This window comes from Vulpes vulpes, chromosome 13 (genome assembly GCF_048418805.1).
Source record: "Vulpes vulpes isolate BD-2025 chromosome 13, VulVul3, whole genome shotgun sequence".
Lineage (NCBI taxonomy): Eukaryota > Metazoa > Chordata > Mammalia > Carnivora > Canidae > Vulpes > Vulpes vulpes.
In genome coordinates this window covers 118,184,409-118,204,096 of record NC_132792.1, presented here as the reverse complement: position 1 = coordinate 118,204,096, position 19,688 = coordinate 118,184,409, and the positions used below count along the sequence as shown (strand labels likewise).

Sequence of the window (19,688 nt, the reverse complement as noted above, 5' to 3'; positions counted from 1 at the left end):
TTCTGTTACTTTAAAATCCATTGATCTCTGTTGGAATTTTAATGTGTTGAATTTTTTTTTAATCCATGTGTGAGGGAATCCCTGGGTGGTGCAGCGGTTTGGCGCCTGCCTTTGGCCCAGGGCGCGATCCTGGAGACCCGGGATCGAATCCCACGTCAGGCTCCCGGTGCATGGAGCCTGCTTCTCCCTCTGCCTGTGTCTCTGCCTCTCTCTCTCTCTCTGTGTGACTATCATAAATAAATAAAAATTAAAAAAAAAAAATCCATGTGTGATTTTATCACTTCATGCATTGGTCATTAAGAAATTCTGATTCACTGAATTGTATTGCTCTTCCATTTGCTATGTGCATTCACAACTGTTCACGTTTTAACAAATGTAATCTTTCCACTTATTTCATGAGAAAAATTTAAGTATTAGAAAACTAAAGATTCTCATGGTAGTGGACACAAGTTTTCCAGAATTCCAGTGTTCACTTCAAATTCAAATTTTATGGGATCCCTGGGTGGCACAGCGGTTTGGCGCCTGCCTTTGGCCCAGGGCGCGATCCTAGAGATCCGGGATCGAATCCCATGTCGGGCTTCCGGTGCATGGAGCCTGCTTCTCCCTCTGCCTGTGTCTCTGCCTCTCTCTCTCTCTCTCTCTCTCTCTCTCTCTCTCTCTCTCTGTGACTATCATAAATAAATAAAAATTTTAAAAAAAATTCAAATTTTATGAGAGGAAACAGATACTTTCAATTTTTTCTTAAAGTAACAAGCTCACTTCACTTGTTTCCCCTTCCTAAGTCTGAATAACCATAGTTTGTCAGTTACTCTTTCAAGGATGAATGGTATTCCGTGGCAGAAACTAGTCCAGCTCACTATTATATCTGCACAGGTGTATTTCCTAGATGCAGCCACTAAGGATGCAGCACAAGTGTTTTATGCATACTTCCATTTGTGCCATGCAGAATATTAAGATTTTTGGCTTGTGTGTCAAAATTTAATATAATTTTTATAACTTAAAAATTAAGAATGCTTTAATTTTTAATGCTTTTATGTGCTGCCATGGTTCATTTCCATTAGTTTCCTTCATCTAGTACAGTTTTCTGCCACCTGCCTTGATTCATATTAAGATGCCAGCAGTTTTACCCACCATTGCCTTTTACATGGTTAGTACAAACGTCAGCATAATGAAAATGGCATATAAATAACATCTTAGGTAGTATTCGTATAGTAGCAGATAGATAGTACTTAGTAGTATTAAGACAGTCTTTACCCTTTGGATCTCCTAGGATTAGCAGAACATTAACAACTGCTGGTCTAGAGACAATGATAGGATGAATACCCAAATAACAAGAAGTTTAGCTTCCTGTGAGAAATGAGTCACCTAAAGATCAGAAAGGTCAGAGAGTAAGGAAATTTAAGCAGTCTTTTTAGGGTAGAAAGGGGCTTTTGACTTTTACTAATAGGACTGTTTCGAAAGACGGGGGGGAAATATTAAGAGATCATAAATTTGAATGTAAATACTCGAGTTATTTAAATTCAAGAACTCTTATTCTAGAAAACTGTTAGACTTTCCATTTTTACAGACAGCTTTAGATTATAATAATGTAGGAAAACAAATGTCAGATACTCTAGTTAATAATTTTAATAATCAAGCAATTCTCAGTTTTTAATTGGCTTCACAATGACCTGTGTATGTTTTGGTGGTAAGTTTGCTATATTAGTTGTTTTATATTGGCTACTATTAAAACAATATCTTTAGCATTTACCCCCGGGAGTGTGGATGGGAAAGAGTAGCTAAAATTAATTGGTGATGGAAAACTGCATAAAATTAAAAATTAAATCTTTATTTTTCTAGTCAGTGCCTATTCGATCTTGTGGCTGTTTGACCCTTTGTATGAATAGATAGTGAAATTGATAGTATTTTTTTGTTTCAGGAAAGTATCTAAGGCAAAAGAGAATTGACTTCCAGCTTCCCTATGACATCCTTTGGCAGTGGAAACATAATCAGGTACAAGGAGTCTGTCTTACCACTTTTCATTCTTAAGGGTGGGTGAAGGGAATGCAAGTCTCTCTCTGCCTCCTTGTTATGCCCTGTGCTCCCTGTGAAGGTTAGAGACTAAGAGAAATGAATTTGCATCCGTATCTAATGTGATCTATTTGCCTTTACTCGTGTTTCAGAATAGCAGTGAGTTCCTGCTTCCCTAGGCAACCCTCTGTTATTAGTGTAGACTCTTATTCTGGTAGCAGAGATCTGTTTCTAAGAATCCTGTTTGATGCAGGTCCCAGGAGAATTTAGATGTACTGCCAGCAGCACTAAGAAATTCCAGGCTTTATTTTTGTTGGCTCCTTCCCATCAGTTTGGAATTTATTTTTCACATACAAAGGAGATTCTTCTATCAAAGGAAACGGAAAATGTTTAACACTCATGTACTTCTAAAAAGATCTTTAAATATATTGGGAAGTAAAAAATAGGAAGGTGCTGTTTTTCCTCTGTTACTTCCCTAATTGAAAAGTTTCCCCCAGTAGTTTTGGTAGTTAGCTATAGCCCCAGTCCCCATGTTGAGAACAAGCATGTCATGCAGATGGGGTAAGTAGGCTCCTGACCTTTGCCAAAATTCTACCAGAATTCAATTTTGGAAGGTCAAAAGCAGTCGACATACCCCCTCTGCATTCTCTTTTCTGGTGGCCTCTCTCGAATTCTGAGAGGATCAGTATGTTAGATATCTGTCTCAGAGTTCATGACCAAGAAGGAGACAGTTCTCTGGCCCTGCTGAAAAATGGGGGGTAGGGGGAGGTTCTAATTGGTTAATACACCTTCAGTTAGACCACGGTGCTTCTTTTGTTTATGCTGTTTATTCTGGTAAAACACTGGCCAGGTGATCACCTCTCTTCTAATACATTGGGTTTTTTTCTTTCCTTTTTTTTTGAATGCATTCTTAATTGCAGTATGAGAGCTTCCTTTCCTGCCTTCCCTTTCCCCTTTATTCACTAAATTAATTGCCTTAATTAAAATGTGAAATGTGTTTTTCTAGAATACCTACCCTGAAAAGGCTAGGGTGCTCATCTTTTTAATTTTGTATACTACCCAGACCATTTCAACAAGCCCTATGCAAGTTTTCCTTTCTTCTCAAACAGGCAAGTTGAGTCTTGATATATTCAAAAGAATAGCTTCATTCTGCAGTGTGATTTTCATTTAAGTCTGTCTCCAATATGCATGTGATTGAGAATGCATTCTTATGAAGCTATTTCACGTTTCTTTGTTGTAGCATCTGTTTCTCTCTCACCCTGATCTAGTAAGTTACTTTTTATTTCAGGGTAAAAAGTGATCACACCAAGATTTTCCCTAGAATGTATCCAACCCAGAAAATCTTATAAATATTCACATATGAGCAGAACACGTGGATAATTTCTTGTATTTTTAGTGATTGATGCTGCTGTCTGGCATTTGAAGTTAAATGCTATATCAAGATTTTTCTTTCTTTTCTTCTAGCTATACAAAAAGCCAGATGTCCCACTATATAAAAAAATCCGTTCAAGTGAGTAACTTAGGAGCTATATTTTCTGCCTTCAGACCATCAATGTTCTTGGCCTAGCACTTAAAAAATTATCCTTTATGTTCACAAATTACTCTTTGCTATCTTCTCTCAAGACGTCTACGTTGATGTCAAACCCCTTTCTGGTTACGAGGCCACCACCTGTAACTGTAAGAAGCCAGAGGATGACACCGGGAAGGGCTGTGTGGATGACTGCCTCAATAGGTACTGTACTTACCTGACTTCTCTGAAAGCACAAGCTTTAGGATAGATGACGCTTCATTTGGAGGGAAAAGTTAAATAAGCTCTTTGGTTTCTTCTCATGGAATTGCGCAAAGCTATATAAAACCTAATTGTTGGGCTATCCTAATCTACTTGGGCCATTAATGGCAAAATACCATAACCCTGGTGGCTTAAACAGCAGAAATTTATTTCTTAACGTTCTGGAGTCTGGAAGTCCAAGGTCAAGATGCAAGTATTTTATTTAATGTTTGGTGAGGACCCATGTCCTGGCTTATAGACGGCCACTTTCTCCCATGTGCTCCTGGGTCTTCCCCTAGTGTGTGCTTGTGGAGAAAGAGCTCTCTGTTCCTCTTTCTATAGGGACACTAATTCCATCATGTGGTTCCTACCTTTATTCCCTAATGTAAGCCAAATGACCTCCCAAAGGCTCTACCTCCAATAATCATTATACTGGGTGCTACAGCTTCAGCTGTTAATTTATGGAGACACAAGCATGTAGCCCATCACATGGGCTAGAGTAACAAAAAAAGAATGAAATTTAGAGTCTTACCATACCCAGGTTTAAGTCCTCTTACTACTTAGGAGACCTGAGGAAAGTCATTTAGCCCCTCTAATAAAAGTAGTACCTTCTTTATGGGGGGGCCAGGAGTGAGATTTTATGAGACAATGTTCATAAAGTATTCACCATAGTTTAGAAACTTTCTTAGATCTCCGTACATGGTAGCCATGATGAAGGATTAAGGTAGGATGGTGGCAGTGAGAAAGAAGAAAGGCATGATCTATTCTGAAGGAAAATTAGGTTGGTTATCCTTATGCTTAGCATAAGCACATAGATGCACATATGCTGACTGGGTCAGTGATGCTGATGAGAGTTGGTTATGCTGTTAGAAAATGAAAGTATGGAGTTTGATTGGTTTGGAGATCAAAACTGTGATTTTAAGTTGGGGCAAAAAAGAGCCAATGAACTTTACATCAGTACTTCCTTTCCTAGAGAATTTTCCTGGCCAAAGACTACTGCTTCCCCAGTGTCTCTAGTCAACTGTCCTATGGGCTCAGGGAATCTATGTTTTACTATCTCCAGTGTTAACATGCCGGCTTCTAAATTGTCTTACAACACCATTGTTAATTCACATCTTATACATACATACATACGATTTTAGGAGTCATAGCTGCTGGCCTAGTCTGTGTTGTGCACTGACTTTTTTTCACTCACAGATGTTTTTTCTATATACTTTTTTTCTTGTTAGGTCTTTTTTTTCGTGTGTGTGTGTGTGTGTGTGTACATACATATATGTGTATGTATGGGGGGCCAGGAGTGAGATTTTATGAGACAATTTATACCCATTTGCTCACACCACATATGTATACACACACACACACACACACACACACACTTTTATGTATTAGTGTGGTCCACAAGCTCACCATTTTTAGGAGTTCTCTTATCTTCCATAGGTTGGTATGCCCTCATCCGCCAACCTTCTGTGACTCATCATTCAAATTATTTCAGTGTTTTGCTATTAAAAATAGCACTACTGGGATCCCTGGGTGGCACAGCGGTTTAGCACCTGCCTTTGGCCCAGGGCGCAATCCTGGAGACCCGGGATTGAATCCCACATCGGGCTTCCGGTGCATGGAGCCTGCTTCTCCCTCTGCCTGTGTCTCTGCCTCTCTCTCTCTCTCTCTCTCTGTGACTATCATACATAAATAAAAAAATTTAAAAAAAAAATAGCACTACTGTAAAACTGTGTGGATTCCTTTTTTTTTTTTTTAATCCTTAGGGTGTGCTCTCAGAAGAAGAATTACCTGTACAAACTATATGAACATTTATATATTTCTTACTGTGTATTATCCAGTAGCTCTCATAAAATAATGAGTTAATTTGGGTTATAACCACCAGGATATGAATATACTCACTTCCCCATAGTTCTACCTCATTTAGGTATTCACATCTAACTTTATTTTTGGTGCTTTGATACTTCACTGGCTTAATGTTTGGCAATATCATATGTCTTTAAAATTCTTTAAGTTTGCATTCCTTTTTATGCTAACATTGCTATTTTTTATGTTTTATTGTCAGTGGAGTTGCCGTAATATAGCTACTATCACATTGGTTAGTTCTCTTTTTCGCATTAGTCTAGTAAGATAGGTAATAGTTTGATATTTTAGAAATGAAAGATCTTGGACTTAGGATAGTAAATTGTTCTGTATTACATTTATAACACTTAGGTGATAGAATTTGGACCCACATATGTTTGATTCGAAAGTCAGTCATGTTCTTTCCACTCTATACACTGTTATATAAGTCATTATTAGTCTTTTAATAACATAGAATTGAAATCTGAATATTTACCTTTACATAATTACATTGTCTTGTATCATCTTTGTTAGTATGAGTTTCACATTTGTGCTTTCCATTGTGTTGCCTTTCTTTAAAAAAAAAAAAACTCAAATACAGTGCCACCAACTTTATATCATGAGAATATGAACCGTATATATTCATGCATCTAATGAATGAGATGATAAATGCATAAATACCTAAGAAAAATTAAAATATATTATCCAATGGGTACTTCCGCATATATTTAAAAGTAACCCACATAATTTAGTTAAATAGAGCCACTTAAAATGTCTTTCTTGTCTTTGTATTCAAGGTTTTGTAAATATTTGTGAGAAAAACTCGAATTGAATTGAATCTATAAGATTCAATTTTATGTCTATGTAAGGCTCATGTAGCCCAATGAAAACTGAATTCAGGACTATTTTTAAAAACAAGTAATAGAGGGGATCCCTGGGTGGCTCGGCAGTTTTAGTGTCTGCCTTTAGCCCAGGGTGTGCTTCTAGAATCCCGGGATCGAGTCCCGCATTGGGCTCCCTGCATGGAGCCTTCTTCTCCCTCTGCCTGTGTCTCTGCCTCTGTCTGTGTGTGTCTCTCATGAATAAATAAATAAAATCTTCAAAAAAAATAGTAATCATTTTTATGAATAATATTTTTAGAACATGTCCTCTCTTCTAAACAATTTCTGAGAATGATCAGTTATTTATTAATTCTATAAGCTCTTCTCAAGTTAATATTTGTTTCTGTATACCATCCATATCAATCCCATTACTGCTTCAGAACAGTTCACATTGCCACTTTGCCTAGAGCAGACATTTCAGGCTGCTTTTTTACTCTATACCCATTTGCTCACACTACATATAGAGCCCACTTTCTTAGTTCTCCACAACAAACATGTTACATATAACAAAGCCAAATATTTAGAGGAAGATAAGAGTACATTTCTAGGTAAGCCTTGTAATGCCACCAGAAGTGGGTAACTCTCAAGTTCACAGGCTGCAAATTGAATATCAGCGTCCTTGGCTAACTCCCCATTAGATCCTGTCTGTGCTCCTTTGTTGAGTATCATTTACTTCCGCTTGCCCAGTGAGAATTTCCAGGAGCCTTCACTTTTGCTGTAGAAGAGCAGTAGACCTTCAAATCCTCGGTCCCAAAAAAGTAGAGAGGTTCCTCTTCCCTGCCTCCAAGGCTTACTCCTGCCTTACCTGGCATGATTTATAGTGGGAATATTTTTCAAATAAGAACCTGTCTCCACTCCCAAGGGGTGACCTGACCTCCATAGCTAGTTAGGTCACACTAGTACATTTGCCAGCAACTATTTAACATTAAATCTCACCATGCGAGGGAAAGAGCTTTCCTATGTAGGTCTATATTTAGAAGGGGAAGATTCTCTGGTCTTAAAATGAATGGCATTATATGGCTAAAAAGAATGGCAGTTTATGCAGTAAATCAACAACTTCACATCTTAGTGTACAGCACCTACTTTCAGATTTTGATAAGTTTACAGTTTTGTTTCTCAGATACAATGACTAGAAACATGTTTTACTTTTTACATAAAGGGCTTATCTTGATCATTGAAATGAATGGAATATATTTCAATGCCTTCAACTCTAGAAATGTCTAATGAGTGTTCTCTGGCAGAAAAATTTTTTAATTAATTTTAAAATCTTTCATCTCAGCACTCTGTTATACTTTAGTTCTCTTATCCACATAAATTTTATTGTTTTATGTGTTTTGAGGTATGATGAAAATTCAGGTGGAAATTCAAGGAAGAGGTGGTTACAGTTGCAACTATGAATATGAATGAGCCTTTTTTTTCCTTTTTTTAAAATTTAGATTCAATTAAATTTTTTTGAAAGATTTTATTCATTTATTCATTAGAGACGCAGAGAGAGGCAGAGACATAGGGGTGAAGCAGGCTCCATGCAGGAAGCGCAATGCAGACTCAATCCCAGGACCCCAGGATCATGCCCTGAGCCAAACCACTGTGCCACCCAGGCGTCTCTAAATTCAGTTAATTAACATACAGTGTGTTATTAGTTTCGGAGGTAGAGTTCAGTGATTCATCAGTCTTGTATTATATTCAGTGCTCATTACATTACATGGTCTCCGTAATGCTTATCACCCAGTTAACCCCATCCCCCCACCTGCTATGAATGAGACTTCTAAGGATAAGAGGAACCGGAAAGTGCCATGGAAGGTATAGAGGAGAAAAAAGGATGTTTGTTTTATGTTTTTTTTTAAGGACTTATTATTGGAAAGGTGGAAAATCCATTATCATAAAAGATAAAGAGGGAAAACATTTTCAGGAGAGGTGTTCAGTAGTATTTATGCAGCAAAGAATTTATTAAAAGAAAGAATAAAGGTGGTGAATTTGACAGTAACACAATGTCTTTCTCACAAGTTAAACTAATTGTCTTAAGTGGAATAATCTAGTGGGTATGTTCTTTCTCTGCTTACTCCTTATTTATGTGACACTATGTGTTTTGTCCTGGATGGTTATTTGAAGAATGTCTGTGAAAGTACTTTATACTATAAAATGTTAAATCCTTTCTTTACAAGTTTTGTAAGTTATGTGTGTCTGTACATACATATATATACATATATATGTATATGTATATGTATATGTATATGTATATGTATATGTATATATACTGAACATGATTAAAACAAGGGAGGGTCAAGAAAATAATGGTACCCTTACTGGGATTCTAAACCATATGCCAAAACTAAATGGCTTCTGTGAAAGATCCAGAAATGTAAAAAAAGAAAGGAGAAGACATGTTCAAAACAACTTTACTATGTTGAGAATTTTTTGCTTGTCAATTTACTAGAGGTTATAGATTCTAGTATAAAAACTAGAAATGTTATTTCCAATATGGAAATGTCATTTACACTAATGAAATATAAAATTATTATTATAAAACAACAATAGTGCAAATGTACTGAACTATATACTTAAAAATATTTACAGTTTAAAGTTTATGTGTGATTTTACTACAATTTGAGCTGCTTCAAAACAAGAATGCCATGTAACCTTCAAATTATTAATTCCTCTCTGGGTCGTGGTTTTATCTTTTTTGTGGGGGGTGTAGTTTTATTGTAGTTTAATTTTTTTTAACTTATGAGTTTTATCTTTTTTTTCAAAGATTTTATTTATTTATTTATTCATGAGAGACATAAGGAGAGAGAGAAGCAGAGACACAGGCAGAGGAAGAAGCAGGCTCCATGTGGGGAGCTGGATGTGGGACTTAATCCCAGGTCTCCAGGATCACGGCCTGGTCTGAAGGCAGTGCTAAACCGCTGAGCCACCCAGGCTGCCCTGTAGTTTAATTCTTAGAACAAAGCTAAATATGATAGTGTTTACTCAAGATGCTTAGTGGACCATTAGCTTAATCTATTCAGTGTTTGTAACTTGACTTTGAAATTTTCGGTATTCTGTATTCTGTTCTGAAGCTGTATACTCTTTGTCCTTATGAACCTTGTTAACCAATCCAACCTTGTTAATTTACTGTATTCATTTTAAAAGTTCCTGTAAAACAAATATGGACTCATGAAGGCATATATATTGACATACAGTTATCTCTTTTTTTTCTAGAATGATCTTTGCTGAGTGTTCCCCTAACACTTGCCCCTGTGGTGAGCAGTGCTGTAACCAGAGGATACAGAGGCATGAGTGGGTGCAGTGTCTAGAACGATTTCGAGCTGAGGAAAAAGGTTGGGGAATCAGAACCAAAGAACCCCTAAAAGCTGGGCAGTTCATCATTGAATACCTAGGGGAGGTTGTCAGCGAACAGGAGTTCAGGTACAGTGATGAATAATGATACTCCAGTAAAATGGCAAAGGTACCAAATTAGAATAGAGAATGGAAGATTTCAGATTTACTTTCAACTTAATCACTAACTGACTTTCAATTCTTCTTCTCCTCTTTAGGAACAGAATGATTGAGCAGTATCATAATCACAGTGACCACTATTGCCTGAACCTGGATAGTGGGATGGTGATTGACAGTTATCGGATGGGTAATGAGGCCCGATTCATCAACCACAGCTGTGACCCAAACTGTGAAATGCAGAAATGGTAAGGAAGCAGGGGAGGGTGAATCCACGAATCCAAGGGAGCAGAAGGCATTGAGGGTCAAAGAGATGAGTCTTCCCTCAGTGCCAGTCAGCTTACACAAGCACCTCAGGCAATTCCCTGTTGTACCATACCTCCAGAGAGATACTACTGCCATTTTTTCACTTCATCATAACTATTCCCAGAAAAATACAATATATATAATAATGGTAATACCGAATACTTACCGACTGCTTACTGTGTGCCAGGCACTGTGTTACATGGTTCTTCTCCTGTTAGGTCACTCAGCATATTTATTACATGCCCACTGGATTTGTTAGCAATGAGAAACAAAAATAAGTAAAATAGAAAAGACTCTTAACTGTAAAAAATTACATCTTAAAAAACAATTCAGGGCAGCCCAGGTGGCTTCGTGATTTAGCGCCGCCTTCAGACCAGGCTGTAATCCTAGAGATCTGGGATCAAGTCCTGCATCAGGCTCCCTGCTCAGTGGAAAGTGCTTCTTCCCCTACCCCTCCCTACTGCATGCACACTATCTCATGTGCTGTCTCTCACCCTCTCAAAGATCTTTAAAAAACAAAAATGAAATCTTAAAAACAAAAAAGTATAGGACTTAAACTCTCCAGTCAAGTGACAGAATGGAATTCAACATCCATTTACAATAAAGACTAAACAAAGTGGGTATAAAGGGACATACCTCAAATAGTAAAGGCCATATAATACAAGCCCACAGGGATCCCTGGGTGGCGCAGCGGTTTGGCGCCTGCCTTTGGCCCAGGGCGCGATCCTGGAGACCCCGGATCGAATCCCACATTGGGCTCCCGGTGCATGGAGCCTGCTTCTCCCTCTGCCTGTGTCTCTGCCTCTCTCTCTCTCTGTGTGACTATCATAAATAAATAAAAATTAAAAAAAAAAAAAAAAACAAGCCCACAGCCAACATCTTTTTTTTTTTTTTTTTAATTATTTATTTTTGATAGTCATACAGAGAGAGAGAGAGAGGCAGAGACACAGGCAGAGGGAGAAGCAGGCTCCATGCACCGGGAGCCCGACGTGGGATTCGATCCCGGGTCTCCAGGATCGCGCCCTGGGCCAAAGGCAGGCGCCAAACCGCTGCGCCACCCAGGGATCCCCAGCCAACATCTTAATGGTGAAAGTCTGAAAGCTTTTACTCTTAAAATCAGGAAAAGGCAACTCCCACCACTTTTATTCAACATAGTACTAGAACTTCTGGCCAGAGCAATTAGGCAAGAAAAAGAAATAAAACATAACCTAATTGGAGAAGTAGAACCGTCTCCATTGCAGAGGATGTGACTTTATACATAGGAAACCCTAAACACTCTCCCAGTTGTTAGAACTGATAATTGAAGTCAGTTAACTGGTTTTAGAATACAAAATCAAAATATAAAACTCAGTTACATTTCCATACTCTTAATAATGAACTATCAGAGAAATTAAGGGGAAAAAAATCCCATTTGCAAAACAGCATGGAAAATAAAATACCTAAGAGTAAGTTTAATCGAAGATGTGAAAGGCATGTACATTGAAAATGCTAATTTGTTAATGAAAATAATTGAAGAAGGCTCAAGTAAATGGATGACATCATATGCTCATGGAATGGAAGAATTAATATTGTTAAAACATCCATACTGCCTAAAGCAGTCTACAAATTCAATGTAATAAAAATCAAAATTTCAGTGGCCAATTTCAGAGAAATTGACCAAAGGATCCTCAGACCTCCAAATAGTGAAAGCAATTGCAAAAGAAGAAGAAAGGTAAAGACATCTCACATCCTGATTTCAAATTATATTGTGAAACTATAGTAATCAAAGCAGTATAGTATTGGCTTAAAAATGACACAAATAGAATAGAGAGCTCAGAAATAAACCCATGCTTGTATGATCAATTAATTTATATCAAAGGAGCCGTTAATACATAGTAAGGAACACACAGTCTATTCAATAAGTTGTGTTGGGAAAACTTGACAACCACACAAAAAAGAATGAAACTGGACCCCAGTTTCATACCATACACAAAAATCAAGCCAAGATGTTTTAAACACTTGAAGGTGGCACCTGAAATCATAATATTCCTAGAAGGAACCATAGGGAGTAAGCTTTAAGCTCCTTGACATCAGTCTTGGTGAGGATTTTTGGGGTTTAACACCAAAAGCAAAGAGCAACGAAAGTAAACTAAGCAAGTGGATTATATCAAACTATAACTTTTCTATAAAGCAAAGGAAACCATCAACAAAATAAAACGGGAATCCTCAAATGGGAGAAAATATTTGCAATTTATATATCTGATAAGTGGTAATACATAAAATATATAAAGAACCACAACTCGGGGATCCCTGGGTGGTATAGCGGTTTAGTGCCTGCCTTTGGCCCAGGGCGTGATCCTGGAGGCCCGGGATCAAATCCCACATCGGGCTCCCGGTGCATGGAGCCTGCTTCTCCCTCTGCCTGTGTCTCCGCCTCTCTCTCTCTCTCTCTCTGTATGTGACTATCATAAATAAATAAAAATTTTTTAAAAAAGAAAAAAAAAGAACCACAACTCAGTGGCAAGAAAGCAGTCCAATTTTTAAAAACGGGCAAATGATCTGAATGGACATCTTTCTGTAGAAGTCATGCAGATGGCCAACAGGTACATGAAAAGGGGCTCAACATCACTTAAACATCAGAGATATGCAAACTGAAACCACAGTGAAATAACACCTCACACCTGTTGAAATGGCTTTCATCAAAAAGACAACACAAATGTTGGTGAGGAAGAGGAGAAAAACGAACGCTTGTGCACTGTTGAGAATGTAACTTGGTGCACCCACTATGGAACAGTGTGGAGTTTCCTCAAAAAAATAAACTCAGGGGCACCAGACTGACTCAGTAAACGAAGCATGCAACTCTTGATCTCAGGGTCATAAGGAGCCTGTTTTAAAAAAAAAAAAAAATTACAAATAGAGCTACCTCTGTGATCTCTCTCGCTCTGTCTCTCAAATAAATAAAACCTTTAAAACACACACACACACACAATGATACACCACCTCACACCCATTAGAATGGCTACTGTCAAAATCACAGAAAACTAGTGTTGGTGAGGACATGGATGAATTAAGATCCTTTCACATGGTGTGTGGGAGTGAAGAATGGTATTTCTACTTGAAGAAAACCATATGGAGGAACCTCAAAAAATTAAAAATAAAATTACCATATGACCTAGCAATTCCATCTCTGAGTATTTATGCAAAAGGACTGAGCACAGTTTTGAAGATGTATCTGCACCCTCATATTCCTCCCAGCAACATTCATAACAGCTCAAATGTGGAAACAGTCCATGTGTCCATCAGTGGGTGAATAAATAAGCAAAATGTGGTATACATATATACAGTGGAACTAAATCATCTTCAAAAAGGAAGGAAATTTTGCAATATCCTACATCATGGATGGATCTTGATGGCTTCATGCCAAGTGAAAATAGTCACAAAAAGACAAATATTGTACAATTCTGCTTGTATCAGGTACTTCACGGTATTCAAAATCATAAGTGGTTGGGGGTATATAACGGTATTCAAAATCATAAAAGGAACAGGTGATTACTGTAAGTATATTTCAGTCTTACAAGATGAAAGGAGCTGGGAGCATGGTTGATGGTGTTGGCTGTGCCACAGTGTGGATATACTTAATATCCCTGAACGGTACACTTTAAAATGGTTGAGATGGTAGATTTTATGTTATGTGTGTTTTAACATCACTTTTTAAAAGATAATTGGATAGTTTGAGCAACTCTATTTTTGTAAGTTTTTTAACTTTATGAATTCGGTAGAGACACAGATTTTAAGTGGAAATTGCCATCCATTTTTACAGATGTATACACCCATACAACCCACATCCTTATCAACATATAGAATGTTTCCATTGTTTCAAATGTACAAGCTCACCACCTCGAAGGCAAGCAGTGATGTGGTTTCCATCACCAGATTTGTTTTGCCTATTGCTGAAATGCATATACATAAATCTGTGTCTGGCTTCTTTCACTTAGAATGGCTTTACAATTTATCCGTGTTGTTAAATTATTGATTTTTATTCTGGGCTAATGTTCTTTGTGTAATTCACCGCAGTTTATTTTCCTGAACAACTTTCTTCTATTTAGAAAGTTAAATGAAATTAACAAATTCCTTGAAAAAACACAACTTACCAAAAACAGCACAAGAAGAGATAAAAAATGCAAATGTCTACCAGTGAAATTGAATGTATAATAACAGTTTCTGACAAAAGAAGCTCCAGGCTCAAATATCTTCATTGATAATTATCTATATACTTAAGAAATAATGTCTATACTATCAATATCATATAAATTCTTCCATTTCAAAAGGCTGCTATAACCTTCATCTGAAACCTAACAATATTGTTAAAAAAAAGAAATATAGGCCCGGTTAACTTCTTGTTAAATCCAGAATCTACAAATAAATAAGAAAATCTAGTTTTTAAAATAGTTCAAAGATTGGGAAAATCAAAGAAATTTTTAAAGTATTCAATAAAGGGGCACCTGGGTGGCTCAGTCAGTTAAGTGTCTGGCTTCAGCTCAGGTCATGATCTTAGGATCCTGGAATCAAGCCCTGCATCCTCCTCTGCATTCAGCGAGAAACGTGCTTCTCCTTTCCCTCTCTCTCTGCTGCTCATGCTCACTCTCGCTCTGTCAAATAAAATCTTTAAAAAAAAAAAAAAAGTAGTCAATAAACACATAAATAGGTGCTTAATATCTTTAACCATCCAAGAGAAATAGTAAACTGTGTTGGAAAACTACTACATACTCCCCTAAAATGGCTACAATCAAAGAATGACAGAGTGTTGCTAAGTATGTAGTATGACACAAATGCTTTTAGATGCTGGTAGAAGTGTAAATTGCTATATAACCACGTTTAAAAAAATGTTTGCCAGTGCCTATCAAAGCTAAGCATACCCAGTAACCCCAGAACACCAGTCCTAAGTATTTCCCTAACAGAAGTGAGTGTTCATGTTCAAAAGAACATGTGCAGGAATATCCACAGAAATTGTTGTATAACAGCTAAAAACTACAAGCAATCCAAATATTTATCAACAGAACAAGTATCTAAATTGTGCTGTATTTACACAATGGAATGTTATATAGCAAAGATACATCACAGCTACAGTGTAACATCGTGTGGAAGAACCAAGCATATGATTGTATTTACCTCCTTCAGTGTATTATTCCATTTATTTGAGGTTCAAAAGAGACAAAACTAGACTGTAGTGGTAGAGTTTGGAATTGTAACAGATACTGTGTGGAAAAAGGTACTAATTGAGAGAGAGAGGTTTCTGGGAAGTTACACAGGTGTAAAGATATATAAATTCAACAAGCTAACTATACATCTAGGATTCCATACAGGAATCCCCTCCCAGGGGTACCTGGGTGGCTCAGTTGGTTGAATGTTGGACTCTTGATTTTGGCTCAGGTCATGATCTCGGGGTTGTGGGGTCAAGCCCTGTGTCTTGCTCGACATGGGGTGTGGAGTCTGCCTAAGATTTTCTCTGTTCCTCTCGCTCTGCCTCTTGCCTCTCTTGTCTTCTCTCTCTCTCTTTCTCTCCCTGCCTCCGTCCCCCCCCCCCTCCCTCCCTTACCCTCTCTAAAAATAAATAAGAATTGGGGATCCCTGGGTGGCTCAGCAGTGTAGTGCCTGCCTTCGGCCCAGAGTGTGATCCTGGGGTCCCGGGATCGAATCCCACGTTGGGCTCCCAGTGCATGGAGCCTGCTTCTCCCTCTGCCTATGTCTCTGCCTCTCTCTCTCTCTCTCTGTGACTATCATAAATAAATAAAAGTTTAAAAATTTTTTTAAAAAAAAGAATCTCTGCCTTGGGGCACCTGGTTGGCTCAGTTAGTGAAGCATCTGCCTTTGGCTCAAGTCATGATCTCAGGAACCTGGGATCGAGCCCCATCATCAGGCTCTCTGGTCAGCAAGGAACCTGTTTCTCCCTCTTCCTCTGCCTGCTGCTTCATTTGCTTCTCTCTTTCTCTCTCAAAATCTTTAAAAATAAAAAGAATCTCTACCTTTAACCCTCTTCTTTTCTGTAGGTCTGTCAATGGAGTATACCGGATTGGACTGTATGCTCTTAAAGATATGCCAGCTGGTACCGAGCTCACTTATGATTACAATTTCCATTCCTTTAATGTTGAGAAACAGGTAAGCAAAATCAGTCCAAGAGGGAAGTTGAATGTTGTCACTGGCGTTCTGTAAATATGTTAACTGATCTGCAGCCATTGGGAAGTACATTGGAGAAGGCAGTTTTCACCCCACTTAGTAGGGTGCCAACTCTCCATTATGATCTCAGAACTCTGTAGAAGGAGACTACTCAGTCGAGTTTGGTGTTCAGTCAGTTCTTAACTTGCCTAGTGAAGTTTTCCCAAAATTTAATCTTTCTTTTCCATGGAAACGTATTTATATTTATTTTACTCTCAATTATTTTCCTCTGTACAAAAATATCTTGACTCAAACTTGCTTTTGGGTGTCCAGATGCTCAGGCATTCTGTTTGAACTTGTGAGACTGTAGGCCAAAAGTCCTCTCTTTCCTTTCCAAGCAACTGTGTAAGTGCGGCTTTGAGAAATGTCGAGGAATCATTGGGGGCAAGAGTCAGCGTGTGAACGGACTCACCAGCAGCAAAAGCAGCCAGCCTGTGGCTACACATAAAAAGTCTGGACGGTCAAAAGAGAAGAGAAAGTCTAAGCACAAGCTGAAGAAAAGGGTGAATAATGATCTCATTCATGGCTTTCCCTGCACAGCCACTGAGGGGCAGTTAGAGATAAGGGCTACATACAAGGAGGGTGGCATCTTAAAGTGGTTCCAGTACTCTTCAAGGGGATTTCTGATTGACCCTTTCTTTCCTGCCATCTGATCCACATGTTTTTCAGAGAGGCCATCTCTCCGAAGAACCCAGTGAAAACATCAACACTCCAACAAGATTGACCCCCCAATTACAAATGAAGCCAATGTCTAATCGAGAGAGGTAAAAAGGAGGTTTTCTTGGTTCGTGTGAAGTGTTTGTCGCTTTAAAAATTATTAAAGATCTGGTTGAGTCATTCTTTTTTGCAGGAGGTCTTTCACCAAGAATCAGGGATCTATAAATTTGGATGGGCAGGGGTTATATGTCTTTATTTTCCCTAATTTCTAACTGAAATTGAGCATTTCCTTCAAATATGATCATAGGCAAAATGTGTGTGTGTGTGTGTGTGTGTGTGTGTGTGTGTGTAGTATTTGCAGTTCCCATGACTTTACCCACCAATGTTCACATTTTCATATCCTGTTACAGTATTACAAATATCTCAAAGTATCGTTTACAAGATCTCTACCTTAAAATTACTGTGGTGGTTAAACCCACCACTAGATCTTGTCATGTGTTAAAAAATTAACATTTTTTTCTATATCACAATTTCAGGGTTTTTCTTTTAATATTCTGAAAACATTTTCAGTATATTTGGTTTCCTTTTAACCCTGTGTACAAAAAATTAAAATTTTTTAATCTAAAATTTTTTAAATACTTTAAAACTTTGTTCAGAGAAGGGTTGCATGGGCTTCACCAGGCTGCCAAAGGAATCCATGGCACAGAAAAGATCAAGATTCCTTGCTTTGTTAATACATTAATAGAGCAGTAAAAAATATCTTTAGCGATCATTTTTGCTCTTCTCTATATTCAGGTAAGATTTGTCCATGTCAGAAGCAAGCAAAGTAAATACGTATGTCCTATGTTTCAAATTGTCTTGGGACATATTCTACATCTTCCCTGACCATACATTCCAATATCTTAGAAAGTTCATCTGCATTTATTACTTTACTTTAGTCCCTCTCATCCTGTATCACTTGAGTCATAGAAATTTTAAACTTCAGGAAAACAGATCATCTAGTCCAGTGGTTTTCTGCTTTGGCTGCATATTAGCCTAGGGAGTTTTTAAAACCAACTAATGAAAAAAAAAAAAAAAAAAAAAAACTAATGCCCATGCCACACCTCAGATCACTTAAAGCAGAATTTTCAGAGGTGGAACCCAGGCAGGCATCAGTATCATAAAGCTCCCAGATGATTTCAGTGTCGCTAAGTTAGGAACTATAAAATTGGTCTAATTTTAATTTACTGAGGCCTACAATTTGAGATTTAATCCAGTATCACATCTGTTTATATATGTGCACTGGGGTGGGGATCAAATTATGGAATCATCAAACTGTGGAGGGTGTTTCAAGATACACATCACTTATCTAAGCTTAGAGATCTACTTTGAGCTACTGCACCGAAAGTAGGTTGCCCAGTGCATGTTTATCTGAAATGTCTTTGCCTTTATCTGCCTGTCCAGTTCTTGTTACCACTAATCCTGAGCCCATGCTTCTTCTTGGCAACCTCATTCAGAATTTGTATATATATATTCGGTAAATCTCTGCCTTCATGTCAGACTGCTTACTTGCCAGAATTTGTGCAGCTTTTAAGTGGTATTTGCCAGATATTTATAAATAATAGAGGGGAACGTTTAATGTTATATGGAGGGGGGAAAAAGACGCAAAACTGAATTATGTTTCCCCATGTGTTTTTGGTTTTTTTGTAAGATTTTATTTATCTATCTAACAGAGTCAACACAAGTAGGCAGAGCAGCAGATGGAGAGGGAAGCAAGCTCCCCACTGAGCAGGGAGCCTGATGCAGGGCTCAATCCCAGGGCCCTGAGACCATGACCCAACCGAAGGCAAATGTTTAACCAACTGGAACACCCAGGCGCCTCTATAATTATTTTATAATAGCTGGATTAACTGATAATTATTCCTTTATATCATGTTAACAATGGTTTAGGGGCACCTAACTGGCTCAGTCAGTAGAGTATGTGACTCTTGATCTCTGGGTTGTAAGTTCAAGCCCCATGGTGGGTATAGAGAGGACTTAAAATCTTTTTTTTAATTTAATTTTAAGAAATGGTTTACATACAGTGTACATGTAACTTACTGAGTTACTGAATAAAGAAACTTCTTCCTTATAGGAACTTCGTGTTAAAGCATCATGTATTCTTGGTCCGAAACTGGGAGAAGATCCGACAGAAACAAGAGGAAGTAAAGCATACCAGTGATAATCTCCACTCTGCATCATTATACACCCGCTGGAATGGCATCTGCCGAGATGATGGGAACATCAAGTCTGGTATAGCCTGGAAATGAAACATTCCTGTTAATTCCATAATATTGTCTCAAAATGATTTTTTTTAAGATTTTATTTATTCATGAGAGACACATAGAAAGATAGGCAGGGACACAGCAGGGGGCGAAGCAGGCTCCATGCAGGGAGCCTGATGTGGAACTCGATCCCGGGACTCCGGGATCACGCCCTGAGCTGAAGACAGGCACCAAACTGCTGAGCCACCCAGATGTCACTCAAAATGATTATTTTACTTTCATTCTAGTCAATGATTCTTTTTAGTCTGGACCAGAAAAGTTAATATCCCAGTGTACAAGCGTCTATTAGCAATCACCTGT

The 19,688-nt window shown here is 38.0% G+C and overlaps 1 protein-coding gene across 8 annotated transcripts in view; it reads left to right on the top strand.

The window, feature by feature from the left end:
- Positions 1 to 19,688, top strand: part of ASH1L (ASH1 like histone lysine methyltransferase) — a 173,686-nt gene that overhangs the window by 137,500 nt on the left and 16,498 nt on the right. For all 8 annotated transcript variants that reach the window (XM_072733565.1, XM_072733562.1, XM_072733566.1 and 5 more), the window contains 9 exons: positions 1,919 to 1,992; positions 3,475 to 3,520; positions 3,634 to 3,742; positions 9,697 to 9,903; positions 10,032 to 10,178; positions 16,263 to 16,371; positions 16,767 to 16,931; positions 17,098 to 17,192; positions 19,199 to 19,356. In XM_072733565.1, coding sequence (XP_072589666.1) covers positions 1,919 to 1,992; positions 3,475 to 3,520; positions 3,634 to 3,742; positions 9,697 to 9,903; positions 10,032 to 10,178; positions 16,263 to 16,371; positions 16,767 to 16,931; positions 17,098 to 17,192; positions 19,199 to 19,356 — 1,110 coding nt within the window. The remainder of the gene's footprint in view (positions 1 to 1,918; positions 1,993 to 3,474; positions 3,521 to 3,633; positions 3,743 to 9,696; positions 9,904 to 10,031; positions 10,179 to 16,262; positions 16,372 to 16,766; positions 16,932 to 17,097; positions 17,193 to 19,198; positions 19,357 to 19,688) is intronic.